Below are 12,889 nucleotides of genomic sequence, written 5' to 3'. Positions count from 1 at the left end.
TGGGAAAAAAAGGTAGCTTCTCAAAAATTAAGTTTCCATTTCCTTTTTACTTACCATCAATATCTGAGACAATCAGCATCTGAGGCTGAGATAAACCTTCTTGCAAGTTGTAAAACTGAACAGTGCTGTCGAATGTTATGAACCCTATTCTTGTTCTCGAGTCTCCAGGCAGCCTGAAGCATTAAAAAATAAACTATTAAGCCCTAAATTTCTCTCTCGGGATACATACATACACATAGCTCCTGCTGATGTTAGCAGAAACTCAGCTCATGTATACAGGGCTGAAGGGAGAACAAAAGAAAGGAGATCTGAAACATGAACACAAGTAATTTCTTCACTATTTTCTGAAAAGCTGGGATAATGATACAGTTTAAAAGACTAAGTGTTACAGATAAGGACTAATATATTGATGTTTTGTTCCGAGAGAGAACTTAGTAGGTTCATTTAAACATTATGCTGACACATGGAAGAAGGTAGCCTTCTCAGTTCTTCAACAGAAAATAGTGCATTCTGCTCTTCATAATTCAAAAACCCCATTTACTAATGTAGTTACAGAGTACTTACAACTCTAAACCAAAATCCAGTGTCTCTACAATAAAACATTCTCACTTCTCACATAGACCCTATTCCTATGTATGGCATTAAAAATACAAAAAGAAAAACTAAACGGGATTTCTCAAAAAAATATAAAACATCAGCAAGTGCTGAAAACCATGCTGGTTAACAAAAGCAATAGACACAAATACTGTTTTTACAGTCTGGGTATATAAATTAACTGGATGTACTCATTTTCCTATAGACTTTGCATAGTATTTATGAAGTTTCCTAGAATAACTTAGTATGTTTCTGAGAATCATTGATAAAATACCTGTAAAGACCCGAACAAAGAAAGACTAAACCAATAAATGTAAGTGACAAATTTTATTGTAGATGTTGGTGTCTTTATCAGAAATTAAAACTAAGTTTTCTAAGAAAAACTTGTAGGATATAATTTTCAGAGTGAGACTTCCCATAGGATGCAAATTAGTTTTGAAAAGACAGGAACATAGTGAAGTTTATTAAGCCTCACTCAAAAAGCACCACCAACAATCCCATACATGCTGTTCCAGTGTGAAAAAGAGAACAGCTAGAAAGTAGCACGTGCAGATCTAGGTAACTGTGATCTAACAAAACCAAACTGACAACACAATTCACCTAGGCAGTCTCACACTAGTGGTTACAACAGTTCAGTACACAGCACCTCGGCCATTTCAGTGCAAGAACCAGCCAATTTAATCTCTGTAATTTAGTTATTTTTGTTGGTCTTGGCAGGGGGGAAGATGCTTGTACAATCAACGTGCTGTTAGAAGTTACAGCTAAATATTCTTTGCAGATAAATAAGTAAATTCTTTGCAGATCCACCTTTAATCACATGCACAGAAGCTAGCTCTCATGTAAATTGCTTCAACAGCTGGTTTTTTTGGGGGGTGGGGGGGTGGTTTTTTTGGTTGCTTGGTGTATTTTTTTTTCTCCATTTTTGTTGTTTTTAGACATATAAGTTGCATTTCAGAATCTGAGGCAACTGAACTTCTGTCCTTTAGGGACAGAATATTTAAACACTATATGCAAGTTTTCTGCAAAACTGTAGGTTAGTATTGTTCATAATAACACGTTAGCTAATTTGAAAAGGTTATTTATATTCTTACTTGTCTAGGTTTTCCAGCAATGACTGGCAGACTATTGTCAAATATCCAGCCTCCACTGCATTATGAGACACATCTAAAACAAATAAATATACCGCAGGCTGAGGAGGACGAAGCTACAAAGTAAAAAAATAAAAATAAAAAAATGTTCAAAAATCATATTTAAAGAAATGTTAAAAATGATTAGTCATTAGAAAGGGAAGTGGGAAAAAGGAATACTTAGAAAAATGCAAAGTATACATTATGCAATAAAACTGGTTTACTAACTAAGAGTCACATGTTTAGACTTAACCACAATTCCCAGTGGTTAATAATTCCCATTTGTAATAAGCATATAATGTTATGCTTCAGAACAGAAGTTGGATATTTTAGTCTCTCCTTCCAACAGTCAACTCAAATGTGGCTCTTTGATGGCAGATATGGAATTGACTCTTGTAAAACACCAGTATGTGGACAATGCAATCTATTAAATGGAGTTAAAATATTCTACAAACATCCTTTTCCCAAGCGTATAACAAGATGTATTTATTCATTGCCAAATGTCTTGGCCACAGCGTTTCAATTCAAAAACAAGACAACAATTTATTTTTGCTGTTGTTAACAATGTCATTATGAACAGGGCCTTTTCCCAGGCCTCATTTTTCTTTCTCGGAGACAAGACTACTATGACAGCAACTGTAGGTTTACTCCTAGTTAGAATCATTCTTGTCACAATTAGTAAGTAAAAATTGTAACCCGACTTAATTATCTCATTATTCTATTATTGGTCTTTCAAAACCTCTTCAAAATGATAGAGAAACCCAGAAACCACATTGCATCAGACTCAGACCAGACTATGCCACATTAAACTACACTGGATGACTACACACATTGCAATTGCCTTTAACTGACAAGACTTCAAACATCCACATTTGCCAAAACTCCAAATAAATATGATTTTTAACTATTACTTGGTGTTAAGGGGACCTTCACAGGAAAATTAATACACACCACTGAAGCAATATGCAACGTTAATTTCAAATGCATTTATATTAACATGCAATTGCTGTTGAAGTTACCATGAAAACTTTTTTTACCATATAGTCCGAGGAAGCAATGAATTCCACTGTAGAATTTTGGACCTCTGGACGTTTGTGAGGCTCTCCATAAGATCGTGTCAGAGGATTATACATAAATTCTTCAGGAACTATAAAGAAAAAGAATTTTTTTTTGTTCCACAAAAAAGCTTATATATTTGTCAAATAGAAACCATTATGGCAGCTACACGTAAACTAATGCAGACATATTTCAATTATCCCTAACAATAGAAAAAAATTCACGTTAAGGATACATAAAACGAAGGAACATTTCAAGTATCCCAAGCAACATCAAATTTAAATAACTGGAAACAAAGGAAGATTTATTTTAAACAGCAGTATATCCCCAACTTTAAAACACCAATGCAAATAGGGCATTTCACAACAACAAGCTTCAGTCTGTATTGCTTCTCATAACCTCTGACCTGGATTAGCCAGCAGACAGTATTAGCTGTCATCATGTTTCCATTTGCGTGTTGCAATAGCAGTCAACGGAGTAAGTTGATTTCATTATGCAGGTAATCAGGGTAACACGATTACATTTTCTTTGCCTCCCAGAAAATTGCAAACCAACCTATCGCTTCAGAAAATGCACCATCTGACTTATGATCCAGAGATTTTAAAAAACATCTTAAGAACACTGTCATTTTAATCTACATTTTAATTTAAAATATCCTATGGACTGATATGATGCAAATACTTGAAAGAGATTCTATAAATGCAAGCATCTCCTGCTACAAAAACTTACCATCATTAACTCTATAGCACAGATTGCATTTCCACCTCCTTTGATCAATGAAAGAAACAAAAGGGTTGATATATGTCCTGCAGGATCTGCATCTCACTATTGTGCTTGATGTTATTACTGGTAATTGCTAAAAAGAAACAATGGATAGCTGTAACAAAGGTATGTAATACATTTTATGGAAGACATTACTGTGCAGTACAGTGTATAAAAGCTTCATAAGACTAGATATTCTATCCCCTTTCCTTTTATCTTTTTAGCTCATTTTCATACAGAGTAATTATGATGTGTATTAAAAATATCCTCCCCTTTAAAATAAGAAGAAATAACATTTAATTACTGTCTTAATCCAATCTCACAAATCAAATATGTAATAAGATTTTAAATGAAATTACTTCAAATTACAGTTACAATTACACAGCTACTATGGTAAAAGTAATTATGAAAGACAGGACAACTTTGGGTGACTAAATGCGACAGACAGCAAACCTTACATAAAGAATACACATTATATGAAAGGAAGTCACACCAGACAGTTACTTGCCTTTTACATAAATACAAATAAATTAGACGGAGAGGAGTTGCTTAACGGTTATGAACACAGCTTCAATCTTACACTGTGCTTATTTTCTATAAACAGCATTTATCATGCCAGTAATACGTTCAAGATGAGCATCTCTCTTCAAGAGGGCACTGTAAACACCTTTTCAAGAGGTATCTGACAGTTCTGAGCCCAACACGCAGTAGTAATTCAGAACTTCAGAGAACCACAGGCAAGCAAACACTTCCAACAATAAGGAAAAAATTTTGAAGGACTTGTCCCAAGCTTCTCCCTTACAAATTTCAATGAAGTAGCAATTTGAAGGCGTTTTTCCCCTCCTCCTAAGTCCCAAACAATTTTTTGTTACTTTTGTTAAATTTAGGACTTATACTTCATTATATTTTATTGTTTGAACGAAAATAGGACAAATGTGTGTATTAAATATATATACTAAAAAAAAAAAAAGTAAGCTACTTTACCGTTAGATCTCTAAAGGGATGTAGCAACAAACCCAAAGGAAGCTTAGCTTTGTTTAACAAAGCCTGTGTCTGTGGAATATTTGTCAATGTACATCGAAATGAGCTGAAAGGAAATAAAAACATTATGTTGTAAATGAAATTTTAAATGATGTTAAAAACATCATTTGTGTTAACACCTGATTTTAAAGAATTCTGAAATTTAAGAAATACTATGCTTTAAAAAGCTGATTTAATAAACAAAATGAATGCAAAGATACTTAAAAAGCCTCCTGAAGAAAGAAACAAAAAATACTCCCCAGCTCCCCAATTTAGTGGTTCAGCAATGCAAGTATACCAAGATCAACTTGCAACAAAGAGATAAAACTGCTTTAGATACAATGCTCAATGTAAAATGATGTATTTTTTATTCATTATATATATATATTTTGTTGGGTGAAGGAATACAATAATTACAGGATCTCAGAAAGTACTCTTCATATAAGAAAATAGTAGAAAAGCATCTCAAATACTGAGAGAGTCAAAAATCTTTTCTTTTGTGTATGTAAAGTGGAGGATGGACTTAAAGCTAAATAAAGGGCATTAAAAAGAACGCAACGCACAAATAGTCCTGTCCAAAGTGCTCCACACCTAAAAATGATTTTGAGACCCCCAGTTTTCTGATTTCTGTTTTCTGGTGGGACCATGCATTATCACTAGGGCAGTCATCTGAGTTAATCTGGGGCAATGAATACAATTTCTTTTGGAATTAGGATTAAGATCTTTGGGGGAGATCAATTTGCATTGTACTCAGCGGCACCTGACTTGGGATAGTAGATAATACTACTCAGTGTTAATTAGAGGTGAAAGGATACATCATGATTGCAGGATTACCACAGTAAAATATACTCACGATTTATTCAGTGTATTTAGGCATGATCACCATAATTCTCTGGGAAAAAATCCTATGCAATATTACAAAAATGCTCTATGAAATGTACTGTATAACATTAAGGTGTTTATTAATATCTTTTTTTTAGATGGATAAAACAAGGCAAAGATTATGCAGGTTTTTTAATGCTTTAGTAAGTGAGCTACACTCACACTGCATATGATGTATTCTGATGGCAGGACAGTTTCAACATTTGTGTAAGGATGTAGAGGATAAACATTTTCAAGAGAAAGGGATTATATTAGCTCATCACAAAGATTTAAAGTCAGGATTCAGTTTAGACATTTTTTGACACATTTTTCAGTGACTAGTAATTATTTAAGATGCTGTTCTAGACACAGTACACTTACTCTGGACTGCAGTTTAATTTCCTAAGATCAGAATTCAAGTTAGGCACAGGTGCTGGAACTGAAGACACAGGCAAAATATTTCTATCTTGTGTAAGGTTTACTGGTCTCAAGCTTTCTGGCTGCTGAGAGTGCTGTAGACTTAAGCCTCCTAAGGAAGAGGACAGCTGGTTCACACCTGGATATTGCTGAAAAAAGGAAGAGCATTGCAAATGGGTAAACACACAACCATGTTTAAATAAGAACCTTAGATGTTCTTATAATCCCAGTTCTTCCAGACATCTATTAAAAAAAGATACAGCAGTAGTTAGTAACAAACCCAAACAAACAAGAGGAGTGTCGTATGGTAGAAATTTAAAAAAAAAAAAAAAATCAAAGGCAAATGTGACATACCTTCCAAATATGTGTCATTGGACAAAATTCAAATTCATTATACAAATCAACACCGGAAGACACACATAATCATTCAAGCTTTCCAGGTGTAGGAAAACAAGTTACAAGAGAGGCTGCCAATTTTCTTCTCCTCTTCAAAGATGTTACAATGTAACTTTTCCAAGTTACACAAACTGGTTTTATGTATTTATTTTTAAATTAAAACAAAACACCATAGAAGAGGAGGAAAGGTTAGTTTGGAAGGCACCTTTGAGGTCTGGCAGTCCAACCCCTGCTCAGGGAAGGTTAACTTTCAAGTTAGATCACGTTGCTCATAACCTTATCCAGCTGAGCTTTCAAACTATCTAAGGATTGAAGATTTCACAGCACAATCTGCTCTAGTGCTTCCTCACTTCCATTCTGAGGAATTTTCACCTTATATGCCCAACTGGAATTTCTCTTGCTGCAACTTGTAATTGTTGGGTTTTGTTCTTTTACTGAGTACTCCTGAAAAAGCCTAACACCACCTCACATTACAGTGAAGATGAAGCTTTCAACTTAAAAAAAAAAAAAATAAATTAAGCATTTCCTCCATGTCACATTTTACATTACCTCCATAAAAGTAAAAACATTCCTGAATATTATATGCTGATTTATGGTACTACACAGATCAGCAAGGAGTTTCATCACCTATAACATCAGCTTTGATATATTTGCCAGCTGGGCCTTATTTCAGAGTGGGATTTGTAAACCAGTACATTCCGTTTTCTACACCCCTTCACAGAGACTTCTCTGCACTGCTTCAGCATTTGTATTTTGCCTCAGCGTCTGCCTCTTCTTCAGATTTCACTGCTCTTGGGTGACTTACATGCTCAACAGAAGCCAGGTGATCGTACACAACTTCTTGGGTGCTTGGTGCTCTCTTTACCAAGAAAACAGAGCAGATGCAGGCGGCCTGCTCCACCACACACCCAGCACAGGCTCTACAGAGCTCCTTCATCTGGACCCTATGCTGTGACTTGATTCTAAGGTGACTTAATGCTTGAGACCATAGTCCATCAAGCACTCTGATCAAACACACATTTGCTGATCAAGTACTTCATTATGCTTCTTCATGGTTTCCTATCAGTGAAGTACAGTGCTCTGAAACATCAAACCTTAAAACTGTGGATGCTGCTAATAACTGGTGAAGCAAACTTGTTAAGCCTAACTATTTGGAGATACACTTAAAATTTTAATTTAAAAGCCTTCTGATAAAAAGTTAAGATCCAGAGCTATAACATCAATATTATAATTAATGTTTGTCACAAATTATAAAAATATGAAAATATGTAAAAAAAAAATATATCACGCAGAAAAGACTTTTCCCATGAAGTTGCTCCATGAAGTAACTTTTAATTTAAAAAATACAAACCTGTGGATAGTGCTGAAACCCAGGATGGTGTCCTGAATTACTGGGCTGCACAGGAGTAGGTGGTACTGCATTTTGGTAGCCAGGCTGCAGTGTTGGATATCCATAACCAAAGGGCTTAGAAGCTTTTGATGTTTGGGGGACTGATGGAGCAGGAACTGGACTGCTGGTCACAGAACGTGCCTCTGGAAAGACCGAAGAAATCCCACAGGTATTGAATATACTTACTATTTCTTTCTTAATTTAAATATAAGCTCCTAAATGCTTAACAAACAACGCTTCTGTTTATAAGTTTTTGTATTATCCATCAAGTTGTTTATCTGCGCTGACCAAATGAATTAGCAGGGAAGAATACTGCCATTATGCTGATAAAAGGGATATACATGGGAAGATGACCACAGACTCATGTAACTACTAACAAAATGCTATTTTTACAAAAACAAAAGCAACTTAAAAAGTATTTTAACTGAATAAAAAAAGAAATAAAAACCCCTCAGAACCACATTTTATTCCAAGATTTGCACTTGATATAAACCATAAGAGACCATTCATGCTTAGTCTCTCCTCTACCACTTATGAATACTGTTAAAACATAAGGCTAAGATGACAGAACTATTATCTAAATGTAGACACAGAGCTTTTCTTGAAGTAATGCAAGTCCCTCCTGTATATCCCTGCAGCACAGTTTAGTCCCACTATTTTTAAAGGTCAAATTGAAAGTAACACATAGATCTAAATTCATAGAAAACTAAACAATGGTAGAGATGAAACTCTTTAGAAATGTCTACAAATATAAGCTAAGTTTCCAAAGAATTTAAGCGTGGTAAAATCCACCAAGAAAAGTGACAGATAAAGAGACCAACCACTCAAGAAACTACATTTGGCATGAGCACTCCAGGAAAAAAAACTAACTAAATAAATAAATCAACAGATCGAAGAAATTTAAAGTTGATCCTGTTATTGTTTTCTTTAAAGAGAAGGAACAAGTTATTTTTAGAATATGCCTTCAGCAGAACCAAAATGATTAGTTATTAGCTGAGAAATGAGAATTTGTAATCCTCCAGCCACACCTCTGCTTACTGCATGAGCTAGACCCTATGTGGATAGCAATATCGGCTTTTTACTTGACAGAGATTTTACTTTACACAGGAGCCCATCAAACTAAGCAAACTACTGTGACATTCTCAGAGGCCAAAGCAATGCAGAAGAGCCAGAAGGGGAGGCAACCCAAATTAACCCAATTATCATTTAAAATACGGGCTAACATACCTACATTGAACAGCATCTTTTCCACCCTCTCTCAATATAACAGCTCTATAGATTTCAAGACTGAGATAGTCTGCTAGTAGAGTTCATTTAGAACAAACCTGACACTCCTGACATTAAGAGAATAAGCAAAATAGCAGCCATTTTCTTTAAATGAAGAAAACCAGAAGAAAATAACCTGATCCAAGCATCTCTGCAAGCTGATATCACTACTGTCTCAAAACTTCAGTGGTATGTCAACTATTATCAGCTAACAGTGTCAACACAATCAAGCATACAGTATGACCTAGAGAAAGCTTTTACACAGAGTGTACTTTCAGCACTACCCTCAATACTACAGTGGTAAACAGGGAAGTTTTAATAAATAGTTATCCCAACTTCAGTGTTAAATTTGTGAAAAGTGATTAAAAAAGCGAGGTGTTCTCTGATGATTGCTCCCACTCCTTTCATAGGCATTTCCTTCACCTACTTGTTAATTTACAAGAAACAACACCAGAAATAGAAAAAAAAAAAATAAAAAAAATCAGTAAACATTTAAGTCTTTAAACGAACAATTCAGAATTAATATGTGATAAACCGCTTACCTGGATAGCCACCTCCTTCCAGGGCATCATAATTGTTCAGAACAGGAGAGGCACTGCTTGTCGTAGAGGAACTATCAATTGCTGGAGAAGGAAAATAATTTAAAGTTAGGTTCTTCGGAAACAGCAAATTTTTGAGAAAGAAAGAGACTGAGAATTTTTTCTAAAAACTTTGGTAAGAACCTACAAGAAAGATCCTGGGAAAAAAACACCACTTCAGCCCTAAGACTTGAAAAGTATTATCACTGAAAGAGGAGAGGAAGAATAGATAAACAATCAACATGATATTAAAAACCAAACAAGCACATGACCAAAAAACAGCAAGAAAGAGAGCAATGGGAAAAGGATGAAAACAATGAAAAAGTTGTTTCTTGAAATAAAAAATATTTTTACTATTAAGCTAAAAGTTCTTTCTAACCTACATCAACTGAAACGACATACTTCATTTTTTAAATAGTCTCTATCGTGATTTCCTTCACAACTGCAAACAGAAGATTCCCATCGTTTTCAGAGAGGTTATGCACCATCCCCACCTTCAAGCAAAACTGACAAGTATTTAATTCTTTTCTCCTTCCTGTGCTGTTGTAATTCAGAGCTTCTTTTGTTTTCAATGTAAAGCTTCTATTTTCCATTGAACATGGACAAGATGTCTCAGCTTCAATCAGAATAAACAGTTACTTTTGGCTGTACCAAAACTAACTGTATAAAAAGTAACTATGTAAAAGTAAGTAACAAAAGTTAACTAGCCAAAAGTAAAAAAGTACAGGGGCACATGCATAGTTATTAGTACTGAAGAGATTCCTAATGATTAATTTTTAGTCCACTCTATGCATATATCTTGAATATCTTACTGTAAATCACTGCAAACAAAATATATTTTAAAAACATTTTTTCCAGTGCCATTTCACATATATTTCCAAAGAAAAAGGGCCAAGGAGATTAGATGTATCTGCTCCTTAAAACACCCCAAGTCAGGAAGTGTGACAGAAGAGTATATTTAAGAATTCAAAAAAGACAATTATACATATAACTTTTGTGACAGACTCAAAAGATTCGCTGATACTGTTCTACTCAGAAGGATCAACCATGACCACACATCCCATTATGAAGCTGAAAGTATTTCAAGGAGAACTTCAATGGCAGAACATTTGAGATGTGATCTCATTTCAACTGAGATTTCCAAGTAAAGAGACTCCTGCACATATGGAAACATAACATCACTGACATTTGGGACACATGAATACCATGGCAACATCATGACTGTATAGATTATTTTTGAGCATTTTGCCTTTAAAGCATTCAGCTGAGAAAAACTATTCCAAAAAAACATAACACTAATAGATTTTATTTTAAATATTAACAGTGTGAAACTCATACAGTTAGTTTTCAGATTGTTTTTCACTGCAAATTTCCCCTTTTTCCCCCCGATGTTTATAAAAGAACATATGCAAGATTTCCTTTTGCTACCAAATTTTATCTTTCTTTCTGTCCTAGAAACTGAAGGAAACATGATTCATTATTTTGTTCCCTGAGCAGAAACACAACTTTTAAAGATTTGGTAAGTCCTACTACAGAAAGCCAAAATATACTTTTATTAGGTCAACAAGATCAAGATTTAAGAATTTTCAAGAAGTTTTTCTTGTCTGACCCGAAGTTAGTTCTGCATTTCAAAAAAATACCAAGGGTATATAAGCACAGCTGTGAACATATAAGACACTAGTTCAAGCCTCCTGTTTTAACCACTATGTCGCTCTTTACAGAGTTTTTCCCTACAGTGAATGTATTCATAAAGTTATATCCATCTATAATATAATTCCATATAAAATCAGTTTGCTCTTTTCACTAGGAGGATTAATTGTATCATCACATTTGTAAATTGCAAAGAAGAAATATTATATACTTCCCAAGCTCTGCTGGAAAAGTTAAGAGAAACCAATTTGACAAATGTGTCAAAGAATATATTTTAAAAGCATGCTGGAAGTAAAAATAATGCAACTTAGTAATATTTCTGCTACAAAAAACAATAATCTATGCATAATTTCTGAGACACAGAAAAGTTCTAGTCAGAAAGTATAATCTCAGATATTTTGAAACACAAGCAAGGTCAGCCTAACTTAGAAAGTGAGAATCTTATTACTGAGTATCCCATATACTTACTGAAGACCTTTCACTTAGGGTCTTTGCCTCTAAAGAACTTTCAAACTTTGCAACATAAGCTTGAGAACTGTCAAGAGTCCCAGTGTTTACAAGAATTATGATATGTACAAATGAGTTGCAGTTTCCTGCAGACCAAAATTAGCTTCAAACGCTAAGCTGGTCACATGTCATGGAAATCTCACAGATTCTCCACCAATAAAAGACACAAGAACTTCCACAAAATTGAACAACAATTTTCCTATGCTTAAATTCAGCTACAACAGCTGTCAAAGTTTACTTCAGCACCAGACCAGAGAACATACTAGGAACACAGAAAAAATGTTTTATAAAGAAAACACTGCTTAGACGAAAGTAATACTTGTAACATGCTTTTACAGTTAAGTAATTATATTACCAAGGTAACTTTTGCTTTCAGAGTTCTCAAGAACTCTGTGGCAACATAGTTAGAGATCTAACTGGTGACAGTGACAGAAAACTGAGAAGCTATAGAAACACAAGTAACCAGATGTCCAACACCTACTTTTCATCATTTTCACTACCATCACAGCTTGAGCTAGAAAACTGTCTACAGAATCTGTTTAGGATTTACATTAACTCTAGGTGACAGGGTATTAAACAGGATGCTTATTAATCAGGTAGCCTATATATTTGGTATGGGTGCCCTTTCACTCTTTTGCATAAGATAAACTGAAACATAAAGATAGCTCAAAGGCTACAGGCTTTAGTGAAATACAGAACTTGAGAGAAAGAAGCTAGGGAGTACGGAAACTGTCTCTGGTAGGTTTAGGGAACAAAGTAAGGAGACAATGGTTGCGATTGATAAAAAAAAAAATCTCACATGTCCTTTGACAGAAACCTTGGCATGGGATTAGGCAAAGATAATTATCTGTGGAAAAGTCAGTAGGTAGCCCTGAAATAAAACCTGAAACACTCTCCTGACTCTTTTAGCCTACGCTTTAGAAAGCAGAGTTCAAACAGCAGCTGCATCACAACACCCAAAGCAAACTTCGTATCCCAAACTTCGTATCCCAAAGCATAATTGTTTTCTGGCTGGTAAAGTCTAATTAGGCTCATAGTATTAGAAAAAAGGTATCTAAAATTAGGAAGTATCCTTAGATTTAAAGAGTTATTCAAGAGTCACTGTACATAATTTAATACTAATACTCAAGCCTGTTGAAAGATCGAATGTGTCATCACACAAAGGGTAATAAAGTAAAGAAACAGAATCAATAATCTGAAATAGCAAGAATTACAGAGAATACTCAAAGTATCCTAATACTTGTGCTCCACTGGGGTGGGGGTAA

At 34.6% G+C, this 12,889-nt stretch overlaps 1 protein-coding gene across 2 annotated transcripts in view; it reads right to left on the bottom strand.

Annotated features, from left to right (window-relative positions):
- The window catches only part of SEC24B (SEC24 homolog B, COPII coat complex component), a 47,895-nt gene that overhangs the window by 15,118 nt on the left and 19,888 nt on the right, over window positions 1-12,889 (bottom strand). For both annotated transcript variants that reach the window (XM_074866907.1, XM_074866908.1), the window contains 8 exons: window positions 9,432-9,512; window positions 7,585-7,766; window positions 5,802-5,986; window positions 4,524-4,626; window positions 3,507-3,633; window positions 2,759-2,868; window positions 1,686-1,798; window positions 55-173 (listed from right to left, as the gene is read on the bottom strand). In XM_074866907.1, the coding sequence (XP_074723008.1) occupies window positions 55-173; window positions 1,686-1,798; window positions 2,759-2,868; window positions 3,507-3,633; window positions 4,524-4,626; window positions 5,802-5,986; window positions 7,585-7,766; window positions 9,432-9,512 (1,020 nt within the window). The remainder of the gene's footprint in view (window positions 1-54; window positions 174-1,685; window positions 1,799-2,758; window positions 2,869-3,506; window positions 3,634-4,523; window positions 4,627-5,801; window positions 5,987-7,584; window positions 7,767-9,431; window positions 9,513-12,889) is intronic.

The sequence above is a fragment of the Strix uralensis genome, chromosome 4 (genome assembly GCF_047716275.1).
Source record: "Strix uralensis isolate ZFMK-TIS-50842 chromosome 4, bStrUra1, whole genome shotgun sequence".
NCBI classification, from domain to species: Eukaryota; Metazoa; Chordata; class Aves; order Strigiformes; family Strigidae; genus Strix; species Strix uralensis.
Note: the sequence above shows the minus strand (reverse complement) of the source record. Positions and strands in the feature narration are given on the sequence as shown.